The 27,859-nt window shown below is 43.3% G+C and overlaps 1 protein-coding gene across 2 annotated transcripts in view; it reads left to right on the forward strand.

Annotated features, from left to right (window-relative positions):
• Positions 1 to 214: 214 nt before the first annotated feature.
• Positions 215 to 27,859, forward strand: part of LMNTD2 (lamin tail domain containing 2) — a 93,590-nt gene continuing 65,945 nt past the window's right edge. For both annotated transcript variants that reach the window (XM_077459018.1, XM_077459010.1), the window contains exon 1: positions 215 to 376. In XM_077459018.1, the coding sequence (XP_077315144.1) occupies positions 320 to 376 (57 nt within the window). In that variant the 5' untranslated portion in view covers positions 215 to 319. The remainder of the gene's footprint in view (positions 377 to 27,859) is intronic.

A 27,859-nucleotide genomic window follows, 5' to 3' on the forward strand; every position in this document is an offset into this window, starting at 1 on the left:
CATTAATACTTCTGTGCTTCATCCAAAAGTAAACAAAAAAAAACTTTTGCCTTTAGTTATACTTTAAAATAGAGCAGGAGGGCTTGTCACAGAAGGTCAAAGCTTATTTTTTGAAGGCTTTTTTGGCAGTAAAGCAGTTAAAGCTTTCCACACCTCGTAGCCATAGTATCAGATAACAGAGAAGAATGAGTGTGTTTTCATAGTGAATGAGGAGTTTCCTGCTTCCTAGTTGTGACAAGTCTCTGTTTACATCCAGCCTGGCCTATGGCTCGTTGTTGTCATAGGGACATCAACAAAGTGAATAGGACTAAGGACAGCAATGAGCAAGAACATGGAGATAGGGGGGGCCCCTAACAGGACTGCCAGCTGTAGCCAGGTTAGTATCCCATTTTTTGAATTTGTATACATTTACTTATATTACAGAACCCTCATATCTGATAAGGATTAAAGTACCCACACAACATATGTCTGACTCACATACTGATGACAAGTAACATAGATATTCAGCTACTCTATAATGCAGTCCCTATGCATACAGTCATCAGGTCTATGGTTCACACTTTTGCGAATTGAATGCGGCTTTTGCCGCATCCAATTTGGAAAGCAGGAGATTGTGACCGGCTCTCTATAGAGCCGGTTCTCAGATCTTAGTAGCGGCTCCATTTTGAATTGTACAGGAGTCCTGTGCGTCTTTTGGTTCAAATTCAGTCAAAAATTCAGGCTGAAATTGGACCTAAAAAAGGTGAATGGGGGCGCACCGAACTCCTGCCGTGAGCTGCTCCGTGGTGCGGTGTGAACCCAGCCTCGCACTGAGGTGCTCGAAAGCTGCCCATAAAACGTTGGGTGTTTTTGCTGCACTTTTCAAGCGCTTTTGCAGCGTTAGCAGGGTTTTTTTTTTACGGTCACATGACTCAAAAGAACAATTTTCCTGCGACTTTAAAGTGCTTTTTAGGCGCTTTTCAGGTGCTTTTGAAGCACTTCCTATGCATTTCAACAGACAGGGGCATTTTTGAGGTGCTTTATTTAGCGCTCCAAACATGTTATAAATATGCTGCTTGGAGGACTTTTTCACCACCCCGCCAGCGCACCGCCCCAGTGTGAAGCATTCATTGATCTTGACGGAAATTGTTTTTTTTCCATAAACTTTCCAGGTGCTTCTTTTTAGCACAAAAGCGCCTAAAAAGCACCTCAGTGTGAAAGGGATCTACCGTAAATCAAACCTCCTCTCCTCCTCACTTCTCTCTTATCCAGCTTTCAAAATAAAAGATATGCAAAATCAAGATTAGCAATAAAGCTGTATAAACTATATACTATAAACGACATACATTGTATGTTGTACATAAAGTATCCATTCTCAAAGTCACTTGAATATTTACAGGTATTCTTGACATTTTTTGCAACAAAATATTCAGTTCAAAAATATAGTAGCGGTGTGTAATCATTTTGTTCATGCACAAACTGACAATTAATTATAGAACTCTATGCCCCATGATTCTGTATTTTAGCTCATGCATAATTATTTGATTTACCAGCTGAAATGGTGCCTTTTCCTCCCTTCCTCAGTAGACTCCCTATAGAAATCTTCTATAATGTCATCCGGAGAATAGAAATATTTTTAGGAGCAAAGATCATATGATAATCTTGTGAACTGTCAGTTACATATAATACCACAAAAACTGATAACATACCATGAGGCCTTAGGATTTACACTGAGGCTCTAGGGAGGTTGCAAAAGGGGCCCATCAAAATTTTGCAATGGGGCTCCATGATCTAGATTAGGGGCCTAGTAAACAATTCATATATATATATAAAACCTAAAAAACTGGGGTATCTGGCGCTACCTCTTGTTAGAAAAATATATCAAAATATTGCAAAATCCCAGAAAAGAATATATATTGGTGGGTAAACCCTGATGATACCAACAATCCCAATATTACGTTGACCTATTAAATGAACTATCCTGTATCTCAAATGACAATCTTAAATGTCTAATTTCCACCCCATGGAGATATTGACTTCTATCAGGAGAAACACGGTTCAATAATCCCAAACCCACTGGTTACAAAAACTCTATAAAAGCTAAACAATGTGATAACCCTTGCGATTCACACCTAAAATCGCATAAGTTGACCCTTTGCGGTTCAAACTACAAACAGCACAGGTTTAGTAAATGTGACCTTATCTAATATAATATATATATATATATATAAATATTTAACATCTATGTTAAAGGAAACCAGGTTATGGATTTCCAAAAAAAGGGGGTGCTATGTGACAAGTGAAGCCGATGAGTTGTTGGATAGGTCACATGTAATAATACTCATGCGACCTTAAGTTTAAGTCGCATTGAGTATCACATTTGTCACATAGCACCCCCTTTTTTGGAAATCCATAACCTGGTTTCCTTTAACATAGATGTTAAATATATATATATTATTTTAGATAAGGTCACATTTACTAAACCTGTGCTGTTTGTAGTTTGAACCGCAAAGGGTCAACTTATGCGATACTTAGTAGGAACAAATTATGTGTCTCCTCTCCCCTGACAGAACAGGGATTTGTGTGTTTACACACACAAATCCCCATGCTGGCTCTCGTGCCTGCGATCGTGCATGGCTGGTGGCGTTTGCGCCCGCTGGCCACTTACATCGGTTCCCCTGCCATGCTGTGGGTGCGCCTCCAGCAGCTCTTAAACTGAACAACATACCCATACATTGTTTTGCCCAGCCGTGACATTCCGCCGACGTATATCGGCATGAGACGGTCGGCAAGCGGTTAAGGCAATTAGAACCATTTCTGATTTGGTGTGCAGAGACGCCAGTCCTCAGAGTGAGGCATGTATGTGCTGGGAAGCTGTCATGAATATGACAGCTTCCTGCAAAGGACTGGTTGTTTCTAGGGTGTTGGTGACCACTGGCTTTCTAACAACCGATGACTCATTCTCAGCCCCTTGCAGCTGCCGACTGTGAGATTCTGTGATCCACAGCTGAATGTAAACAATGGGTCCGGGAATGCTTTCTGACATCATTACACAAATATGACAATGCCCATATTTAGGTAATGACAGGAATTAGGTCACGAGCTGCATGGCGCCAGAGATGTGTCTTTGGTTGCTATGATGCTGTCGGCTGCACAGCCACTGGCTTCTTAGCAACCAGTTATGCTGTGCTACCGGGGCTAAACAGGCACTGAGCATGGGACAGTCCACCACTTGAACACTCCAGGCCTAAGTGCCGCCCCCCACCAAGCCTCAGACAGGTACATTATCACAGGCACAACCATTTGTCATGGAGAGGTGTGAAAGAATTCTAAAGAGTGTTGTATACTCTCTTCATCCTCAGAATTTTTTAAGATGCAGTTTCTAATATGTTTCATATAAAATAAACCTGTACATAATTTTAGCGACTGATAAAAGGCACTCAATTACTTTGCTTGTCTCTGTCTGGGCAAACATTTACAGACACACATTATGAAAATGTAGGCCAATATGTGCCAGTCAGGGACAGTTGGCAGCCGTGTTAATTTACATGCCAACGTTTTTACCACTCCAGTCTTGCAATAAACTTCCTAAACATCATATTAGGTCTTTGGTGCTCTTCTTTGCCTTGTCATATGCACGGCTTCACTTCCTCCACATTTTTACAATGAACAGTATATGATGTAATACGGGAATTGAATGTGCTTACAAATATATCTGACGCAATGCATCAATATTTTATTCCAAAAACAGTTTTGCTCAGTTCCAAAACATTTTTTACAGCTGCTGCTGTGATATTTTAATGGATTCATCAACTTGGAATGTTACCACTCATTACATTCTCACAACTCACATTAATTTGCATAAATGCATCATTATTCAACAGCAAACCTGGACTCTGGAATGTAATACTCACCCATTACTAAATGAATGGTCAATTAATTACTCTCTGGCCCTTAATTACTACTTGCACAATTACATAAGATGTAATATGCAAATAGCAGATGCATAATCAAAGTAATAACTAGTAACAAACAAATGGCCCCTGCCCCCACCTATAACTGGCCTTCATAGCAAGGAGCACATGAAAGGGCAAACGCATGCGAGACAAACACAGAACATTCTATAGCTCAACTCACCAACCAGTCTGCCAACCGACCAAATTAACCTGTCCAACAGTGTACATTAAAAACAGGGGTTTAATTAGCATGCATTTGCAAACGCATGCGTAAGCTGCAAAGCCTCTTCAGGGCACCCTGTGTGTTGCTTGCAGTCCTAACGCTACTGCATTTATAAATGTCTCCACAACAGAAGCACATGCATTAAAGGGGTTGTAAACCTTCGTGTTTTTTCACCTAAATGCGTCCTATGCATTAAGGTGAAAAAACACCTGTCAGTGACCAGCCCCTCAGCCAACCTGTTTTACTTACTTGAACCCACAAACTGGTCCCACTGGGATGCGCTGTCTCTCTGCCCGGGGTTCTCAGCTCTTGATTGGATAGATTGATAGCAGAGCAGCCATTGGCTCCAGCTGCTGTCAATCAAATCCAATGACACGAGTGCTGGGGGCAGGGCCGAGTCCTGCATTCGGCTTCTATGGACGCTGAATGCTGGACTCGGGAGCATGCCCACAAGGTAACCTCCTTGGGTTAGCAGATGTGGCGAGGATCCGCCAGGGGACCCCAGAAGAACAGGTTCGGGGCCACTCTGTGTAAAACGAGCTGCACAGTGGAGGTAAGTATATGTTTGTTATTTTATTTTAAAACATTTTTTTACCTTTACAATCAGTTTAAATGGATAGACGAGGGGAAGATGGGCCTCCACAGACTGTTGGACAGGTTCATTTGGCTGGTTGGTGAGATGAGCTATGGAATGTTCTGTTTTTGTCTTTCATGCATTCTCCCTTCCATGTGCTCCTTGCTGTGAAGGACAGTTATAGGTGGGGGCAGGGGCCATTTGTTTGTTATTGGTGTAAATATGGTCCGGGGATACACTGGGTACCTACACTGCCTCTGTGCTATTGCTGGGTGTCCAGTGTGCTCCTGTTCCTTTAAGGGGGATTGGGCTGCCTCCAGGCCCACCTGCCCCTCATCTATCCATTTAATGCATGTGCTTCCATTGTGGAGATGCTTATAAATTCAGTAGCGTCAGGACTGCAGGGTGTCGTGAAGAGGCCTTGCGCATGCATTTGCAAATGACTTCTAACTAAACGCTGCTTTTAACGCAGACTGTTGGACAGGTTAATTTGGTCGGTCAGCAGACTAGTTGGTGAGTTGAGCTATGGAATGTTCTGTTTTTGTCTTTCAAAGTTAAACTAACATGAGCGCGTCCCTGGATTTCCAGAGGCTGTTTATAGTGAGCCTTGCCGCTATTAGTGTATGTATAACTATTGTTCTAAATGTTGTAGGGTATACTGTATGACCAAATTTAGTCCGAGTAAGGTTTTATTGACAGCTATAGCCAGACTAAATATTCAAGCTCAGTATGAATTTATTCTTGCTTATAAAACTACTTCACCATCATATTAAAAAAAAGGGATTACATGGCTATGCCATCCTAGAGCATCCAACTACTTAAAAGAGTGTAACTTGTAACTTATCCTTAAGTTTGACGTACCATTAAGCAATATATGTGCATATCTTTTGATGTAGTCTAGCATCTTGGACCTACCTTTTCAATCGGATTTAAAAGTTTTGTTTTCGTTTTCATTTTTTTAACCCAACGATCAAAGTAATTTGGTGGCCTGTCCATGCCTGCAGTTTGAACCCATGGGGTAGACTGGTACAGGTTATCAAGTATTTTATACTTACACAAAACCTTTTTAAATCAATGTAACCATGTTGGATACATATGACTAAAGTAAATGACAATTTGTATTGTTAATTGATAACTTTCAATAAAAATGTATTGTGAGTGAGGGACATGTTCCAAGATACAGTCAATATTCCCCGTACTCACTCTATCCATCGACAAAGAGGACCTGTCTAATCTTCTCTCTATTTAACCTCTTCACGCCAGCCGAACGCACATATGCAGCTTCTTGGCATGCAGACCCCTCCCTGCATGCTCCCAGAACGGTAGCTGGCGATTACTGGAAAGCTCCCGATGCATACTAGCCAATCACAGAGGTCACATGACCCGAAAACCTGACCTGAGAACACTTAAAGGGCTGCGAGACAGCCAGGGAGAAGAGGTTAAGAACAGAGGTTTATTGCACACAGAAGGGTTGATTTACTAAAACTGAACAAAGTTAAATCTGGTGCAGCTCTGCATAGAAACCAATCAACTTCCTGGATTTATTGTCAAAGCATAATTGAGCTAAATGTAGAAGCTTATTGGCTACAATGCACAGCTGCACTAAATTTTGCACTTTCCAGTTTAGTAAATCAACCCCATAAGATAATTCATTATATGGCTGTTACATGGTTCTATCAAGGAGTTTCTGTATTCTGTAGTCCTGTCCTATTTGAATGCATCAGCAGTAACCAAACTGAGAGTTTTTAAAATAGAAATGTGTTAGACCAGTGCTTGTCAACTTACAGCTTGTTGGGGACCTCAAGCTGTGCCCCCTGATGGCACCAAAGGACTTCACATAACATTCAGTATGTCTATGACTCTTTGCAGACACCAGCAGTCAGTAGTGAAAGCATGTGTTTGAAGAAATCTCTAGCAGTCTCGTGTAGCATGTTTCCCATCTCTATAGTGTGTCTTCAGCAGTGGGAGCTGGTGCTAAACATTTTTGCGGGTGCGGAACCCCCCCCCCCCCAGGTCTGCACTCATACCTCCCATGGTCACGATGCCTCGGCTTCCCCTGCTTCTCCTCCTAGCCAACCCGGTCTTTTTTAGATCCACCTCCTGTCCTGATTGGCCGACAGGAGAAGCCAGAAACCAATAGGGAATATTGATTCCCTAGTAGCGCGACTCCTGAAGAAACTGCACCAGCGGCACGTTTCTTCAGTGCGCATGCTCTGATGATGTTGGTAGCAGCGCATATACTGAATATCTCCGAAACTGTTATAGGCTTACCTGCAGGTAAAAGTGGTGTAACAGGGTTCACAGCCACTTTAAAGGATATGAGGTGAGCAAAGAAACGAAATTGATTTAAAATATCACTTTTATTCTACAAACGTCAGTAAAAACATCATAAAAACATGTATATGTGTGAATAGCATATGGTACAAAGCCAGTAATAGTACTTGTTTCCAGTAGAAGCCTGGAGAAGTTCTTAGGCATGGAATAGTCCAATGCGTTTTGCAGAGCTATATCTCCGCTTTTTCAGGGAAACTCAATATGCATCTAAATTTTCAATTTAATTTAAAGGGACATCATTACAATCACAACAATCTGCAGATAGTTTCATCATTTTACAATAACAAAAAAGATCATAACCAATATGAACATTAACTAAATGTTGTGCTCACCAATTTCATCAAATTCTGGCTGTGTGTAATTTCCAGCATAGAAAGAGACCGAGCCAACAGTTGACCTTGTAGTCCAAACTGCCAGAACCTAGACCTTAGTCTGACAGACACTGGATCGAGCCTTGGTGGAATCAGGCTGGTATCATTCACATATCTGCAATATTAAAATGTGGAAAACCCATCTCAACAGATCCAATGTATCTGTAACAGCATTCAAGACAAGTATATGGCTAGCAAGACTAGTAGCACAAGTTTTTTTACCTAAAGCTGGCTCTACCAATCAACTTTTGTACAACCGGCCTATTGGATTTTTCCTGCTTGATCAGCGCTGCCAGCTATATCAGTATATTCCGATGACGGGAAAGTCTCCCCATTGTCAGTATATAATACCTGGGAATGATTCCTCCATCACATCGAGTGAGTAGATAGGGCAATCGGGTCTTTTTTTTTTTTCAACTTACTGGTCGAATTGAAAAAAAAACGAATCTATGGCCAGCTTTATGCCCTGTACACATGGTAAGACATTTCGGCGACAAAATCCATCCATCACCACATGGTCGCACAAAGTTGTTGGAAAATCCAATCATTCAGAACAAGGTGACGTACAACACGTATGACGTGACTATAAAGAGGCCAGTAGCCAATAGCTTCCATCTGGTAATTTGTTGTGAGCACGATCGGAATTTAAACGATCGATTTTGGTGTCGCAAAATTTTAGATCCAGATCTCAAACTTCGTGTGTCGGAAATTCTGACGGAAAAAGTCAGATGGAGCCCACACACAATCCGATCGCACATTTTCCATCAGAAAGTCCGACCGTGTGTACAGGGCATTACTCTTACAAACAGGCAACTTCTACTTCAAAAACATTGCTTTGTGTCACCAATCATAAAAACAGAATCCTATTCTGATTTTTAAAGTCGCCCATGGTGACTTGTCCAAAACCACAGGGATTTTATAACAGAAGAATAAATGCACAGCTCAGAGTACATTTATAGCACCGCTCCCGCTCTGTGTCATGTTAAAGTGATTCCCATGACCATATGTGGAAGTGATGTCACTACAGCCTGGCCATTCAAATGGACAAAAACAGAGCAAACCCAGAAAGAAGGCCTGGTAAAGATGGAAGTGCCCGGGATCAGCTGGAGCACTAACAGCGCATCGCTGGAGGGCTTTGTTTAACAGGCACGTCCGCCATAATGCTGTACATTCTATCATATTATAGCATAAACCACCTGGGGGCCTATTGAAAAAAAATTAGCTGAGTTTAATTCCGCTATAAACCTTTTCTGCAAGAAGACCATGTCTTAATATTCTTTAATCATCTACCTAGCTCATGTAGCAGCTCTTTGTTCTCTCTGTGCCATCATCACCAAGCTTGCAGGTGTATCTACTGGGATCTCACTGCCCAATTACATAGGCATGCCCCGAGAACTACATTTCACATAAGCCCTTTCATTGTTTTGCTGAAAATTAAATCAATGTATGCATCTGGAATTTGTGTGGATCAAAGGAATAAACATAAGGGTCTGATAAAGGCATAATCAGAGAACTACAGGAAGTATTTAACAAACTCAGCTGTTCCAGACTAAATAAAGGAAAGTGCAACAGGAGATTAGAATGTGTTTACAATACACCAATGCCAATCGAAGGGTGCGTGAAGTGTGTAGATGTCACTGGCACATTAAGTCAGGATGAAAAAAAAAAAAACGTCTTTACTAAACTGAGGATTGATTATCCTATTGGACCTTCTGGTATGTGGTAGCATGGACATGGACCAGCCATGCACAGAATAAAATCATGGGCTCGTGCAGATGCAAAGAATGTGCACATTGCAGATTTGTAATGGAAGGAGATAAATTAGGTTTGTCCTTGAGTAGGCTTCTCAAGTGCAGATCTAATGTGGATTGTAATACACAGGCACTAATTTACAGACATACATACCTGAGCCTGTGGAACCTTCTACATGGGAAAATCAACAATAATGTGACCATGTATATGATATAAGAACTTTCAATATGTGTTCACCTTAAGCAAGATACTTTTTTCAATCATAATGGTCAAGAACATTTCCTAAGAGTCTTGATAATAGGGGTAATTGAGAGTGGGGCGACATGTACACTGGGCATTTAACGCTTGTGAGTCCAATCCCAGCATTTTAGTGAGCCTAGAAAGCACAAATACAACATCTAGCTCTGCTGACTGCAGCCTGTCAAAGTCTATTGCAAGCTGAAGTATGCTGTGGTTGGATGGGACTGAATGTTGTACCAAGTAGTAGTAGTTAGGGCCTTATGCATTCAGGGGCGTATGCCCAGAATGTGTTTTCAAGGGTGCCATAGACTTTGAAAGGCTGCAGGCAGTAGGAATAGATGCTATCAAACCTATGCTTCCCAGACACACCAAAACATCAGGATTGGGCCCATGTGGGCTAAATGCTAAGTGTGTATGTGGCCTAACCCTAGAGAAAGGGTTCTGGGTTCAAGCCGAGACTTCCAGTCTCATACCCGCAACACAATAGAGTCTATCATGGGCAACACTCATTCTAGCAATGAATACAAAGCTTCCTCTGATTGGCTGAGTCAGGGAGACGGGCTGTTAATGTCACAACATTTTCATGGGCATTTATTGAGCATTCTTGTAGCAATTTCAACTCTTCATAAACACAATGAAAGCAAATCATAAACTCGTGATAAATGCTATAGGAGCGGTAATAAGCACTCCTTCCTTCTTCATAACTAATACATCTGTGAACGAGTCCTTAAAAAGATTCTGCCCAGCTAAATTTGACAAAATTTGGCACGTATGGTTAGAATCAGACAGCACAAATGCAACACAATAGGCTCTGGATCCCCTTGAATGTTTACTTCCGCTAAAAGTCTTGTAGTGGTGAAGACCTAATCTTGCTACTATCTGAAGGTTCTCCTAAAAAAAAAGTTATTCTCAACCTCAGCATCTCTTCCTGAAGTGCGGGTTCCATTATCCTTCCCCTTACCTCTCTATTTTGATGACACGAGCAGTTTAAGTTATAGTGGTTTCTATAGAATAGTTTAAAATCTATAGAATTGTTATAATGTTTGTTATCTCAGCTGGGGTATGCCCAGTGGCTGTATTAGATAACCCTTCCACACGAAAACTCAATAAAATGTATTTTCAAAAACAAAATTGCAAGGGTATTTGCAAGGGTATTTTCTTTGTTGTGCCTGAAGTTGGCCTTTAAATATTAGCCATATACATCACCTACTGATTATGAATTCAACCCTTTGAATAGGGTGAAGATGTCTGTGACAGATGCTTCACCCCATGGTTTCTTTTATTTTACGACTGGACATTCTTAACTTGCTGAGGAGGGCGTAGGTAACAGGACTGTAAAGTACAGTTGCAAAGACTGCTAACGTTTTCTCAGTACTAAGGATGGATTCAAAGTATATTACACAAATTAAACTACCTTGTGGGGGGGGGGATGTGTTATAATATGTATTTTTACTAGCAAAGACAGGGCATGCAACAATGTAATGGCGTTTTGACTCGGGACACCCTGGAGCTGACGTACTGACATCTTTGTAGGACCCAATACATATATCAATCATGACAGGTCTTTTAGGCCTCCTACAAACAGACAATCAGGGCCATACACTGGATTCCATCAGAATTTCACTTATTTCTATATTATTTGTTTATGATCTGACATTTGAAAGAAATAGAAGGTGGCACAGCAGTGAGTTGGGTAAGTTTCTGTAGGATGCTGAGCATTATTCAGAAACAAGCAGAGTCTTAAGCCTTGTACATACGTTCAGATTTTTGGACGAACGTTCATCCGTTTTTTGTTGCATGCTAATCTCAAGTCGAAAATCAAGAGGTTACTCATCATATGAAAATTCTCGTACGACAGAATACAACTTCCGAAGTGACATAATGTGTTGAATAGTTTTGTATGTATTTTTTCGTTTCTGAGCATGCGTAGGCTTGCTCTTACGATTTTTTTTCCAGACGAAAACAGTACTAATTCAATGAAAATCCGACGTTGTGTTCACATCCGACAAAAATTTTATAGTCTACACATCCAGATTTTTTTTTGTACGAAAAATCGGAATCGACTGTTGAAAGCACTATACTAACAATCCGAAAATCGGCAGATCGTTTGTCGACCAAAAATTTTATTCCGATTTTCATATCGTGTGTACGGGCCGTTAATGACATCTGATGCAAATGCCAATATCTTCCATTATTAAGCAAAGTATAGTGTCTCTATGTGGCCACCTGTACTTTGGCTTTAGGCAGAAAATGTTCTAATAAGTCTCAGGCATACATCTCTAGTCTGGGAAAATATTTTCAACAGACAGGCTAATGTAAATGAGTGTAAATCATACAGGGAAAAGAAGTGCTGGAGGGAGTCAAATGTGTTGAATTAATTATGATCAGATGAATGAGTGACTCCCAACGCCATCAATATAGAACTTTTTATGTAGACCTTGTACTTGCAATTTCAGAATAATGCCTGGAATTCACTACATGTCCAGATAAGATTTCCAATACAACCTGCGCATGATATGAGTCATGAGAAAACACTGTAAAATAACAGGTGTTCAGTCAAATATTGTCCAAACTGATTTTCTGTTCAAAAATTAATTTCTTACATGCATGAATAATCTACAGACTGTCAGTGATAATATTAATAATAATGTTGGGCAACAACAGTAATAATAATAAAAACAACATAATACAAATTTGAATAATATTAATAACAACAACAATATTGTGTTTTAGTTATTATTCAAACTTACATTGCTTATTTAAAGCGGGTCTTGTATGGAAATGAAAGATCCTCTTATCTGGAAGTCTCCACTTCCAGTAAAGGTTCACAGGATCCTGGAGTGAGGCTCAGGGACAATATTGATGCTAATGCCATGTACACACGACCGGACTTTCTGGCATACTAGGTCCGACGGTCTTCCCGACTGACTTTTCAGCGGAGTTCCGACTGACTTTCCAAACCAACGGACTTGGCCATACACAATCACACCAAAGCCCAATGGATTTGAACGTGATGACATAAGACCGGACTAGAATAAGGAAGCTCATAGCCAGTAGCCAATAGCTGCCCTAGCGTCAGTTTTCGTCCGTCGGACTAGCATACATATAAATGGATTTTTCGAGTCGCGCTGCGCAATAAGGATGGTCCCCGCTGTCTCTGGGATCCGTGTGTTTCCCAGCAGGCAGCGGGGGACTTTCGGAAAGGGGCGTAGATTCTGCGGAAAGGAGCGTACCTTCTGCAGAATCTACGCCGGAAGTGGGTGCAGATACCTGTACTGTACAGGTACCTGCACCCCCCTCCCCCCTGAAAGGTGACAATTGTGGCACCAAGGGGGGGGATTCCAATGAGCGGAAGGTCCACTTTAGGGTGGACCTCCGCTTTAAAGTCTGGTCGTTTGTACACGGCATTAGAAGAAGTTAGTAAGTTTTAATTAAGGAATTAAGTGTAATGTAAGTAAGCTTTTACAATTTTCCTTCATTTCTTTTTTTTCCTTTTATTTTCATGCCAATTACCAAACTTTCACAGGTGGTGAATCATTCCCTGTAATTTAAAATGCAAACACCTGCATTTGTTTTTTAAATATGTCCCTAGGGGCCGTTCACACTGATCTGGTGCATTTAATGCAGGCTTTAAAGAGGAAGTAAACCCTGATGGGTTTACTTCCTCTTTCATTCCTTGCAAAGGCAAAGCATAATGGACTACTATGCATCGCATAGTAGTCCATTATGTGTCACTTACCTGGCACAGGAGCCAGCGATGTCACCGCTGTCCCCTGTAGTCAGGCGCATCCATCTTCTCGGTGGGGTCTCGCAGCTCCGCCGCTGTCATTCGGCGAAGCCGCGATGACGTCACTCCCGCGCATGCGCACGGGAGCCGACACGCGCGACATCTTCGTCATTGATGATGCCGAGCTCAGTGCGCCTGGCGCCGCTGTCTACGGCGCATGCGCCGTAGACAGCGGTGCCTGTCTTGGGCAAATATCTCCTAAACCGTATAGGTTTAGGAGATATTTCTTGGACCTACAGGTAAGCCTTAATCTAGGCTTACCTGTAGGTCAAAGTGGTTTGTAAGGGTTTACAACCACTTTAATGGGCCAGTGGCGGCCCGTCCATATGAGGCGCTCCCCTAATCCATGCCCCCCACTCCTAATCTGCATGCAGGGCACCGGACACATGGATTCCAACACGGTTTTTTTTTAAGCACATGATTAGAGCCTGAAGCTCCAATTGGCTAAAAAAAAGGGTGAGCTCGGGACACAGAGCACTGCATCCTGAGCCCACCCAGTTGTGTGGGTAATATACAATGTTGTCTTCCTGATTCTTCTCCTGGCCAATCAAGAAGCAGGTCCCGAGACCCGATTGGCCAGGGAGTCTTAGGACTCCTTGGCCAATCGGGTCTCAGGAATCACTTCCTGTTCATTCGGGAGGAGAAGCAACGGCCCTGCTCTTCCTTCCCCCTGCCTCCTAAGTTAAGGTCAGTCTTGGTGGATTGCCGCCGATTCTTTTACATCTAACACAGAGGGGGCTTGCGGCGATCTCTGACTTCCTGTCCGTCTCCCCCTGAGGGGGGGTTACCTGGCATTAGTTTGCCATCTCTCCCCAAATACTTAACACCAACAGCCACTGCAATGGGCGATCAACAAGCTTCAAGAAGCTCTAAGACCCGCTAGCAGCTTCTTTAATATGCATTCTGTGGTGTGTGTCCCTGCATTGCGTTATGCCAGCCCATTGATTTTGCATAAATTGTACCTGTATAATTATTTTGTAGTGTGTAACCATGGACCGAAGTGCGCTCCAATGTATGTACTGTATGTTGGGGTGCCATTCAAAATGAATAGAACAGTAGGGCACCAACATGTAAATTGCACGTTTTTCCAAAATACAGTGATGCGATTGAGTCCTCAATGTTTTTGAACCAGAAGGTTCCCTTTGACTGACCAATGCAATGTTTTATCAGCTGTAAACAGCTACAGATTTTTTTATTCCAAGTAGGTTAATCTGTATTTTATTTCTTTAGTATATGTCTGTGAGACTTATACTATAGTGGCTTTGAACTGTCTGCCTCTATTTATTAGGGTCAGAACTAAAAAATTATACTTAAAGAAAGTTGTTTTTTCAGGTCAGGTAAGTATGAAAGAATCTGAATACTACTAACAGTGATACTAAATAAAAGTGATACTAAATAACCACTTACCTGCTCTGTGAAGTGGTTTTGCACAGAGCAGTCCAAATCCTCCTCTTATCAGGTCCCTCTTCGGTGCTCTTGGCCCCTCCCTCCAGTTGAGTGCCCCTACAGCAAGCAGCTTGGTATGGGGGCACCTGAGCCGAGCCGCAGCTCCCTGTGTCCATTCAGACACAGAGCCACAGCCCAGCCCCACGCCTTCTATCTCCTCATTGGCTTACTAACCTTGACAGCAGCGGGAGCCAATGGTGCTTTGCTGCTGTCTCAGCCAATGAGAAGGGAGAGTCCCAGGCAGCTGAGTCTCTCGTGCAACATCACCGCATCGAGATGGGACTCAGGTAATTATTAGGGGCTGAGTAGGGCTGCTACACATTGAAGTTTTTTTTTATCAAAATAGATTGCATTAAGATAAACACCTTCTGCCTTTACAGCCACTTTAATCTTCTATGTAGCCAATAGGTGGAGCTTTAGGCTCATTTAAACACAGTTTCTCTTCGCCTCTTGTCATTAGAAAGAGCTTATTATGTATAAAGCTCAGCGTGTTTCTAAAGCTCAGTAGCTCAAGCTGAGGTTTACACACCAGTGAATGCATCATAGCAGAGGCTCATCCTCACTTTCCCTCCTTCAGTGTGGTGATGAAGAATCTGCACTCCAATCAGTTTTCTTTGTATATAAAGGCATAGAATGTAGCAAGATTAAATTAAATGAGTCTCTCTACTCAAGACACCCATAGAAAGAAGCATTTTAAGAAAGAGTTAATTTTTTACATTATAGACTGAACTTGTGCAGCTAGTATACGTAAATAGTCCTTTCTGTAACTATATTTTCTGGGGGTCCAAGAGATCCTGACAGGTAGGGGGGCCTATTTATGCCTATTCAGGTTTAAATATTTATAAAAATAGGCATTACAGAATATACTCCAACAGAGGTCCTGGACAGTACTCACAAAGTAGAACATTGGAGGGTTGCTGCATTTTATACTACATGTGTTAATGACAGTAAAAAGTAATATATTTCAAAAGGTAAAAAAACTGTTTGCTGTAATTGTTTGTACATTGTTAGCTGGGGTTCCGCTTCAATTTGTTACTCAAGGCCATCTAAATTTTCTTGTCAAACACTACCCTCTCCCTAGACTGACAATGCTGCTGTCCAAAAGTGTCTTTTTTACTATTTCATCCAGAATTCGGATTCCAATAAGTCCGCAGACCCCGACAACCAACGGCCAGGGTTGTCTGGAAGAGGCCTTTTCCTCATCAACATGGGGACAAGGTGCTTTGGGGTGGGGGGGCCGCAGGGCCCCCCTTCCCCAAAGCACCCCCCTATGTTGAGGGTGTGTGGCCTGGTACTGCTCAGGAGGGGGGGGGGTGCTCGCTCGTCCCCACCCCATTTCCTGACCGGCCGGGTAGCGTGCTCGGATAAGGGTCTGATATGGACCTAGGGGTGGACCCCCACGCCATTTTTTCAGCATAAGGCTTCCCCTTTAAGTCCATACCAGGTGACCGGGCCAACAATGTGTCAATCTCGCCGCCAAAGACGGCAACATTGATTTCCTTCGCTAGTCCCGGCTACCTGGAGCCGCGTTCAAAATTAACAGATTTTTCTCCGTGTGCAGGAAAGTCCGTTCATTTCAAAAGTACTGCGGACTAGCACACACATGGTGGGATTGGAGTCCGGCGGACAATTTTTGAGTCAAAACTACTTTCTAAGTCCGCCGGACTTTTGGGGAAAAAAAGTCTGCTGGAGCCCACACACGGGCGGACTCTGGTCCGCCAGACCAAGTCCGCCGGATAGTTTGATCGTATGTACGCGGCATAATAGTTACCTGAGGTCCATGTCTCTCCAGCGATGTCCACGAGTCCCTCGGCCATCCGGGACTCTGCTCCTGATTGGCTGAGACACAGCAGCAATGCCATTGGCTCCCATGGCTGTCAATTAAAGTCAGTTAGCCAGTCAGGAGTGAGGGGAGGCGGGGCCTACCGGCAGCTCCATGTCTGAATGGACACATAGAGCTGCAGCTCGGCTTGGATGCTCCCATAGCAAGATGCTTACTGTGGGGGCACTCGACAGGAGGGAGGGGCCAGGAGCAGCGAAGAGGGACCCGAGAAGAGGAGGATCTGGGCTGCTCTGTGCAAAACCAACTGCACAGAGCAGGTGCCCTTCTGCTTTCTACGGGAGGTTTCTGTCCTCCCTGAGCTCGCCTTAGGACCCTTTGTATGTTTGGGTTTTTTTTTGTTTGTTTTTTTTAAAACAAGACTTTACAATTACTTTAAGTTCAGGTAATGACATACTTTATTTGGTGAATATTGAATAGTACCGTACATTATCATTAAAGAAAGGTAAAACAACAGAGCTGCAAACTATAACCCAATAAGCCTGACTTCTGTAGTGAGTAAATTATTAGATGGTATTTGAAGTGATGACATAAAATATATAGTAAAGAATAATCTAATAACAGAGAATCAGCACAGGTTCATGAATGACAGGTTGAATCTTAACAAGTAAATTCAAATCTAATCGTGGCGACGTTGGTGACATAATATATTTAGATTTTGAATAAGTATTTCGTACTTGTTATGGGTTCTCTAAGATAGTAAAAAAAAAACGTTCATTCGGATTGCTGCTACTGTTGCGCTTTGCAGAATATTGATTATTTTGGGAATATGTCTGTATAAGTAAGGGCATCAATGATAAAGGGAGCATATGATATTACAGATTGAAAACATGGATCTTATACAATTTATGACATACGGTATACCCAACATTTTGCATGAGCTGTACATCATACTTTCTGATGGCAGGCACACACATGAATTATTCTTTGATTTGACAGAATGACAGAAAGACTTGGGGCCCCCTGTTTAAAAATGTTGGGAATGTGGAAAATATTTACAATGCTAGTACTTTGCAAGTCTGGTCCTATAGAGTCATTTGTCTGTCTGTAACTGACAAAATAAAAGACATACAATATGCCTATAATCCATATAAAGTATAGATATCAATTCATTTGGAAGAAACATTTATGTAGGGATCAAGACTGGGCAATAAACTGAAGGTGACTTTAAATTGGCAGCAATTACTTTGAAGACAGTTAAGAGTAGAAGCTCTGTAAGAGAAGGAGTCTGGGGTAAATGGGCTTCTTTTATTGAATTTCCTGGATGGGCCTTTTAGAGGAAATCCAAGCAATCCAAGTGGAGACATCCATGTCACGCCATTGGAATTAAATCCTAACACTAGCCTAAGAATACCTTGGAATTGGGCACAAAGAGTTAAAGTGAACCTGACCCAGCCTAAAAAATGGCTAAGGTAACAGCAACATGAACCAACCAAACAATTAAAAGTGTGCTATCTTTTTACTAAATATAAGTTAATAAATAACATAAGAGACACAATAAAAGTGCATTACACATATAATGAACTCATCCTAAATTGACATATCTGTGCAAATAAAGTCCATATAAATTGTGCAAACAAAGTGCAAAAAAATATATAATATATATATACAGTATCTCATAAAAGTGAGTACCCCGCTCACATTTTTGTAAATATTTTATTATATCTTTTCATGTGACAACACTGAAGAAATTATACTTTGCTACAATGTAAAGTAGTGAGTGTACAGCTTGTATAACCATGTAGGTTTGCTGTCCCCTCAAAGTAACTCAATGCACAGCCATTAATGTCTAAACTGTTGGCAACAAAAGTGAGTACACTCCTAAGTGAAAATATCCAAATTTGGCCCAAATTGTCAATATTTTGTGTGGCCACTATTATTTTCCAGCACTGCCTTAACCCTCTTGGGCATGGAGTTCACCAGAGCTTCACAGGTTGCCACTGGAGTCCTCTTCCACTCCTCTATGACAACATCACAGAGCTGGTGGATGTTAGAGACCTTTCACTCCTCCACCTTCAGTTTGAGGATGCCCCACAGATGCTCAATAGGGTTTAGGTCTGGAGACATGCTTGGCCAGTCCATCACCTTTACCCTCAGCTTCTTTAGCAAGGCAGTGGTCATCCTGGGGGTGTGTTTGGGGTCGTTATCATGTTGGAATACTGCCCTGTGGCCCAGTCTCCAAACGGAAGGGCTTCTGCTCTGCTTCAGTATGTCACAGTACATGTTGGCATTCACATTTCCCTCAATGAACTGTAGCTCCCCAGTGCCGGCAGCACTCATGCAGCTCCAGACCATGCCACTCCCACCACCATGCTTGACTGTAGGTAAGACACAATTGTCTTTGTACTCCTCACCTGGTTGCCACCACACACGCTTGACACCTTCTGAACCAAATAAGTTTATCTTAGTCTCATCAGACCACAGGACATGGTTCCAGTAATCTGTCCTTAGTTTTGCTTGTCTTCAGCAAACTGTTTGCAGGCTTTCTTGTGCATCATCTTTAGAAGAGGCTTCCTTCTGGGATGACAGTCATGTAGACCAATTTGAAGCAGCGTGCATAGTATGGTCGGAGCACTGACAGGCTGACACCCCCCCCCCCCCCCCACCCCTTAAACCTCTGCAGCAATGCGGGCAGCACTCATGTGTCTATTTCCCAAAGACAACCTCTGGATATGACGCTGAGCACGTACACTCAACTTCTTTGGTCGACCATGGCGAGGCCTGTTCTGAGTTTCTGAGTGGAACCTGTCCTGTTAAACTGCTGTATGGTCTTGTGCTGCAGCTCAGTTTTAGGGTCTTGGTAAACTTCTTATAGCCTAGGCCATCTTTATAGAGAGCAATAATATTTTTTTTCAGATCCTCAGAGAGTTCTTTGCCATGAGGGGGCGATTTGAACTTCCAGTGACCAGTATGAGAGATTTAAATCGATAACAGAAAATTTAACACACCTTCCCCCTATTCACACCTGAGACCTTGTAACACTAATGAGTCACATGACACCAGGGGAGGAAAACGGCTAATTGGGCCCAATTTGGACATTTTCACTTAGGCGTATACTCACTTTAGTTGCCAGCGGTTTAGACATCAATGGCCGTGTGTTGAGCTATTTTGAGGGGACAGCAAATTTACACTGTTATACAAGTACACTCACTACTTTACATTGTAGCAAAGTGTAAATTCCTCACTGTTGTCCTCATTCCTTCAGGGCAAAGAAAGAGGAACTATTGATGTTTAGAAAAACCAAGCACATTTTTTCACTTTTATGTATATATATATATATATATTATTATCAAAAAGGGGGCTAGGGACCCAGAGATTGTGGAAAAAAAAGAAACAGAGAAGCACCAAACCACTCCTATTGCAGCATTGCTTTAAAGTGGTTGTAAACCCTTACAAACCACTTTGACCTACAGGTAAGCCTAGATTAAGGCTTACCTGTAGGTCCAAGAAATATCTCCTAAACCTACACGGTTTAGGAGATAGTTACTAAAAGACAGTGACAGCTGTCTACGGCACATGCACCGTAGACAGCGGCACGCAGGCGCACTATCGGCGTTAGCGGTGCTAACTGCGATATTCTGTTAGTGGCGGCTCCCGTGTGCATGTGCGGGAGTGACGTCACCGCTTCTCCGGCGCTGTGAGTGGCCAGAGCAACGATACCCGGGAAAAAGATGGATGCTCCGGACTACAGGGGACAGCGGTGACATCGCTGGCTCCTGTGTCAGGTAAGTGACACATAATGGGCTACTATGCGATGCATAGTAGCCCATTATGCTTTACCTTTGCAGGGAGACAAAGAGGAAGTAAACCCATCAGGGTTTACTTCCTCTTTAATAAATGGTAACAAATTGATAACAATATAAAATGCACTCACTTGTGAGTGTGCACTTTTGATTGCATTTTATATTGTTATCAATTTATTACCATTTATTAAAACGATGCTGCACTAGGAGTGGTTTGGAGTTTTCCTTGCCCTCTTGAATAAATGCTTTATGCTATTTGTAAATAATAGTGCTTTATACCAGAATCCTAATTTTAGTGTTTTAAAAGGGACAGCTTTTAGAATAAAAATTATGCTTTTTATTACAGTAACCTACATTTTTTAAACTAACACTGATCAAAATAGAAAAGCACTTTTATTTTTGTTTTATTACATTTTGTTTATGGATTGTATAAATCAGAGGTAGGCAACCCCCGACACTCGAAGATTCTTTTGCCGACACTCAACTCCCTCCCCGGCAGCGCAGGAAAGTGTCAATGAGACACTAATGCATTCCAGTCTCAGAATACCCCACACCGCACCTGCATTGAGGGGGAGGCACTGTGCCCCCACACATTGTAAAAGATGGGAAACATTGTTTGGTTCTGTAACTTTGCTGTAGCTGCGATCATCAGCTTTTGTGATGGGGAAGAGATTGGGTACAGTTCTGCTGGGAGGCGGGCCCTGTTTCCAGGTGGAGAAAGACTGTTATTGGCCACTGCTAAAGCCAATCACAGTTCTGCTAGCCCCGTCCACCATCTGGAGGGAGATGACTCACATGGTTGCCACTACCAATCTCAGAAAGAAGGGATTTCACTGTGATCGGGTGACATTTTGTGGAATTATTGTTGAGCTTCTGGGAACTTTGTTGAAATTATTCCTGAACCTTTGCATCACTTACTACTGAACCCCGGCACTCTGTGTCCCTTTAAGCCACAGCCAGTATTCAAAAACACACCCAACTTTTGCTGCGGCGCAGAAGGCCGCACCTTTTCTCAGCTATGGGGGCCTGACCTATGATCCTGCACACAGGCCCACTGCTTTCAGAAAATGCCCCTGACCTGAGCTCATCTTTGCGCATCCATTCCATATGTTTGTATGTGACATCACATACTTCAGGTACAAGCACGTGGGCTGGATACAAGAGGTGGAATAGCAGGATGAGTGTGCCAGGACAGGTATATGTGTCTCATCTCTGCTTCCTTCAAAAGGTTACCTACCCCTAGTATAAACAATAAACATTTTTGCTAGACAGTATAAACTATATATGTATTATTTTGTTATCTTAAGTAATGATAAAATTGTTGCAGAATAAACAGGCCCATAGCAGACATGTAAAAATTACACTTGGCCATGGAGGGTGTACAGCTGAAAGAAAACACATGTAACATAACCATAATAAACATGGCTTGGTGTTTTAGATGTCAGACATCGATCAGGTTGTAGTAAGACCTCCCCCAAAAAACGAGTCGCTTTTACCCTCTGCTAGAGAAAGGGTTAAAACCGGCCGCAATATGCCACAATAGCGGCGTTTTGCCGGCAGTATTGCAGCACTGCCCCATTCATTTCAATGGGGAGCAGCGGTGGAGGAGCGGTAAACACAACGCACCTTCAACGCTCCAAAGAAGCTGCTGGTGGGACTTTTCCTGACGTCCTGCCAGTGCATCGGTCCGGTGTGAAAGCCCTCTGGGCTTTCACACTGGAGTGAATGGTGCAGCAATTTGAGGGCGGATTGCAGACGCTATTTCTAACGATATAGCGCCTGCAAAATGCTCTTGGTGTGAAAGGGCTCTAAGTGACTGTAATATAGTTCAGCTTACCAGATTTTATTGACTACTTTACTGAACAAGATAGTCAATAATCGCCTCTGCAGGATTGTGCCTGCTCACATGTGTTTGACCTGTAGATAGTTTATACCTTCCTCCTCACAGACAAGTGTGGTATATGAAAAACAGATAGAGAGCCTCCATAGCGTAACTCAGTTTTATTAAAAATCGTAAATAAATGTTTAGCCAAATGGCTCCTTACTTGTAAAAGTGCCCTTTTCCCAGCACTGGGGCTGCTGGCGTTTTCTAGGGCGAGCTGCAATGCAGAGAGTGTCCACACTATCCACCACAGATGGCGTGCGTTCCACGCGCTTGCACCTTTAACCAGGGGAACCGGATATCCTGCGTGACCTTGCACTGCCTCAGAGGCAGCACCCCCTATATGTTATCTAAATCACAAATGAGGAGCATATTATTCTCTTTTTCAGGGGAGCAGTACTAGAATAATTATTTTTAGGTTTTTCATTGCAATTTTTCACGACCATTGAGGTCTGTCTGAAAAAAGTGACAGGCAGATCTGAACGGTCTGCAGGTGTGAAAGGGCCCTTTGGCTGAAGCCATTTATTATCAATCAACTGTGTTTACTCTTTTTAACCACTTTGTCATGATACGTCGGTACTTTGAAGGAGGCTATCGTTGTTATGGCAGCAGCCTGGTATCCTCCTTTTCAGTGAGCGGTCCAGTTTGAAATAAAAGTGATCTGTGCGGCGGATTTGTCACAAGATCACTTTTATCGGTGGCGGGAGCAGGGCCCCCCGCCACGATCCGGTGCCCTCCGCCGTGATCCGGAATCATCGGCAGCGGTGGAGGCGATTGCGTCCACCAACATGCAGATTGCTTCGCTCACCTCAAGAAGTTGACCACTGTGACACAAAAGTCGCCTTTTTCCCACTAATCCGGGGAAATGGGTGTATGCAGATAGCAACTGGTCTCAGTTGATGTAAGGATCACCGGCATCTGATTGCAATATAAAACATAAAGAAAGGATCTAAGCCTTCTCTGCGTGGTGATAAGCTTACACTTTAATAGGATAAAACGTACGAGATTCCTCGTCTTGTTAACAGCAAGAAAAAACAACAAAACGCAGCCAACAAGCTGAAGGGATACACGTTCCCATCGGATAGCAGTGGGTGACGTCAAAGAACGCGGCTTCTCCTCCTGTACGCGTTAAGGGACACAGGAGGGGTGCATGCTGTTAACACAGCACCAGAGGAACATAGTTCTGTAAATAAATGAAAGCACAAATATTGTAAGACTGTGAAAACATTCTAACATGCTTTCATTCACAATGATCTCCCTCTCGTGAAATGTTACAATTTATTTAGGCTTCTTGCAAGCTGCTGCTTGAAAAAGTTCAGTACAGCTTATTTTTTTTACTAAGCTAATATACAGCCCATGAATTGTAATGTGCCTATGCACACAGGCGCGTAAACAAGCGGTGTGTATTCTTCAGTAAAAAAAAAAAAATAGAAAAATCTGCATTTTTGGTCAGTAATTTATGCCTCGTGCGCATTCAGTTACGCATGTATGCGCACATTTGTCCGCAATCGTTCATTAACATATTGTGAACGTGAGAATAAGTTTGAGCGCAGCAATGCACGAACGCATATGCGTGAAAATACACGCAAATACATGCTACTGTACTTTTAACTTACTGTTTAGTGCAGAGTTGTTTTTTTGTACAATGCTAAAAATTTACAATTGTACAATACTGACTGCCTACTGCCAGGTGATAAATAACAAATCAATGCCCTTTAGAGAATTGACTTTAATGATGTATCACATTTTGTTTGGGGTTTTTATTTTTATTTTTTGCGGTGTTTACCTCACATTAAATTTTTACTTTTTTTTACCAAAAGTAAAAAGGTTTTATTTGAACACATTCAAGCACATGTTCCATAAACACTCACAAAAGAATGCAAAATCGGAATGTACAAAACACTAGAAAACAAATAGACAATTACAGCTTCCAACTGCATAGAGCTCAATAAAGAGAACATACCGCCCCAGCTAATAGATGAAAACAGAAATGACAGTGCCAATAGAGCATTAAAGGAGAAGTACAGGCTGAGCTTTTTAGGCTGGGATTCACCTATGGGTCACAGGAGTGCAATCCGTTTTGCACTCCTGTGACCCGCTTTCAGCAGAGAGCGGTCTGAAGTCCGCTCTCCCCTGACGTCACCAGGAAGTCCGCTCTCCCCTGACGTCACCAGGAAGTCCGCTCTCTCCTGACGTCACCAGGAAGTCCGCTCTCCCCTGACGTCACCAGGAAGTCCGCTCTCCCCTGACGTCACCAGGAAGTCCGCTCTCCCCTGACGTCACCGGGAAGTCCGCTCTCCCCTGACGTCACCGGGAAGTCCGCTCTCCCCTGACGTCACCAGGAAGTCCGCTCTCCCCTGACGTCACCGGGAAGTCCGCTCTACCCTGACGTCACCAGGAAGTCCGCTCTCCCCTGACGTCACCAGGAAGTCCGCTCTCCCCTGACGTCACCAGGAAGTCCGCTCTCCCCTGACGTCACCAGGAAGTCCGCTCTCCCCTGACGTCACCAGGAAGTCCGCTCTCCCCTGACGTCACCAGGAAGTCCGCTCTCCCCTGACGTCACCAGGAAGTCCGCTCTCCCCTGACGTCACCAGGAAGTCCGCTCTCCCCTGACGTCACCAGGAAGTCCGCTCTCCCCTGACGTCACCAGGAAGTCCGCTCTCCCCTGACGTCACCAGGAAGTCCGCTCTCCCCTGACATCACAAGGAAGTCCGCTCTCCCCTGACGTCACCAGGAAGTCCGCTCTCCCCTGACGTCACCAGGAAGTCCGCTCTCCCCTGACGTCACCAGGAAGTCCGCTCTCCCCTGACGTCACCAGGAAGTCCGCTCTCCCCTGACGTCACCAGGAAGTCCGCTCTCCCCTGACGTCACCAGGAAGTCCGCTCTCCCCTGACGTCACCAGGAAGTCTGCTCTCCCCTGACGTCACCCGGATCAGTCGAGGCACCACGCCATCCTGAATTAGGAGGTCTGGATCCGCCAGCTGCCTTGACTGATGGCAGTTTCAGCATCTCAGCGAGCCGCTGAGATGGCTGCTCCCGCCCCTCCACAGCTCAGTGCTCCAATGAGTATGAAGGAGCAGAGCTCAAGAGATTCTGACTGACAGTCGGCGATGTTCGGTGGCTCGGTTCTCAGTGCAGAGAGGCCAGGCGACAGCTGCAGCATCGGTCTGATGTTGCATCCACCGAGGTAAGTATGAATATCCAAAAAAAACAACAACCCATACTTCTCTTTTAATATTGCACACTCCAAAGTCAGATAGTAATAACCCGCATTGAGTAACCAACGGCATTCTATTCCAATATCCTATCTATAATCGTGTCTGCTGGGGCCAATCCTGGTGCATCAAGTCAACCCCCCCAAACCCTCTCAAATTTAGTGGGCATCCACAGTACTGGTAAATAGCCTTTTAATATCTTAAAGTAGTACCCATAGGGTCTAGCCATTCCTTTAGGGATAGAGGGAGAAGTATTTTTCCAGTGGAGGAGAATAATTTTTACGTGCCTGAAACAAGGCTCTGGATACAGTTTCCTTAGTAAAGACCTCTAGTATAATATCATCAAAAATTCCCAGCGGACAGAAGGGATGTCTGTCTGGAGTACTCTATTGACCATTGCAAGAACAGATGACCAGTGTCTGTGTAACTTGGGACATCTCCATAGTATGTGAATGAGATTCCCATGATCTATGCTACATTTTAACCCCTTCAGATCCTTGATATAGTCGAATGACGACTACAGTGCATACCTACTTTGCTGGGAGGGCATCAATAGAAGTCCTCCCGTGCATGATCGGCCTGCGCACCCTGTGACCAAGGAGTCTGTGACTTGGTTGATCACAGATCAAAGTAATGGGTCAATCTGTACTCCTTACCACGTGATCAGCTGTCAGCCAATGACAGCTGATTATGTGATGTAAACAGAGCCGTTAATAGGCTATTTTTTCTCCTTATGCTGATAACGTGAGGAGAAAAAGAAAAGCCGATCAGCAGCGGCTGTCAGAGGGACATCGGTCCCAATCAAGGAGAGCAGTCTTATCTGTGCCACCTGCCAATTCCACCTACCAGTGCACAACAGTTCCTCCTACCAGTGCCCACAGTGCCACCTATCAGTGCCAACAGTGCCACCTATCAGTGTGACCAATCAGTGCCTCATTAACAGTGTTGCCCATCAGTGCCACCTATCAGTGCCATCTATCAGTGGTACCTATCAGTGCCACCCATCAGGGCTCATCAGTGCCATCTTATCAGTGCCTATCAGTGCCGCCTTATCTGTGCCCATCAGTGCAGACTCATCAGCGCATATCAATGAAGGAGAAAAATGATCTGTTTGCAAAATTGTATAAGAAACTATGAAACATGTTTTTTTGTTTGTTTAGCAAAAAATAAAAACCCCAGTAGTGATTAAATATTACCAAAATAAATCTCTATTTGTGTGAAAAAAATGATAAAAATGTCATATGGGTACACTGTAGCATGACCACGCAATTGTCATTCAAAGTGTGACAGAGCTGAAAGCTAAAAATTGGCCTGGGCGGGGGCGGGTTAAGTGCCCAGTAAACAAGTGGTTAAACAAACTGGTTCTGACAAGAGCCTCATTTTAAACAATTTCCCCGGGGTATAATGAACTTGGCAATAAAAGGTACAATTGCAATTAACGCTGAGAATTTCAATAAACACTGAAAACTAGCTTGCACTGCTTCAAAGTGCATTTTTCCATTGTTCACTGGACATGTCTCCCACATTGGACTCCCACAAATCCATGGCCTTACAGGGGTAGGCCTCCAAATAGATATTTAGTAGGAAATTTAGAAATAAGGCCCTTCTGCAATTCACTGTGCTGCAACAGCCCAAAATTAGGTGTTGGGGAAAGAGAAAGGTCAGAGGGCAGATATTGTGCCTGTACTTCATGGGACTGCTGCAAATAGTAAAAATACACGGATTGTGGTAGACTGTACAAAGTCTACAAAGAAGTGTGTCATACCATAAGCACCCCACTTAGGAGCATAAGTAAGTTTCGCTAGTTCTGGGTAAGCAGTATTATTCTAAATAGGGCTAAATTTTGTATACCTAGTTGCCCCTTGCAGCTGTTTGTCCTTACCCCAGATTTTGTGCATTAACCTATATGTGGGGACAAGACGGATGTGTTTAGTGTACAATTGCGATTCTAAACTTTGACGCTGATCTAGTGTGGTGAAGCATAATGGACAGGGAGGAATTCCGAGCTTCAACAGCCGACCCTAGTTTAAAGTGATACTAAAGTCTTGTTTTTTTCCCCCTAAATTAACAAACATGTTATATTTATCTGCTCCGTGAAGTGGTTTTGCACAATGCAGCCCAGGTCCTCCTCTTCTTGGACCCCTCACTGGCGCTACAGACCCCTCTCTCCTGTCGAGTGCCCTCACAGCAAGCAGCTTGCTATGGGGGCACCCAAGCCGGGCCACAGCTCTGTGTGTCCATTCAGACATGGCACTGTAGTTTGGTCCTACCCCCTCTCTCTGCTGATTGGCTAGCTGACTTTGACAACAGCGGGAGCCAATGACGCTGCTGCTGTGTCTCAGCCAATCAAAAAGGAGAAAAGGAGAGTTCCGGGCGGCCAAGGCACTCGTGCACATCGCTAGAGATGGGGCTCAGATAAGTATTAGGGGGGCTGAGTGGGGCTACTGCACACAAAAGGATTTTTATTTTTATGCATTAAGATAAAGAACCTTCTACCTTTAAAACCACTTTAAGCAT

Source organism: Lithobates pipiens, unplaced genomic scaffold, assembly GCF_037356315.1.
Source record: "Lithobates pipiens isolate NorthernLeopardFrog02 unplaced genomic scaffold, aLitPip1_a1.2 Scaffold_10, whole genome shotgun sequence".
In the NCBI taxonomy this organism is placed as follows: domain Eukaryota; kingdom Metazoa; phylum Chordata; class Amphibia; order Anura; family Ranidae; genus Lithobates; species Lithobates pipiens.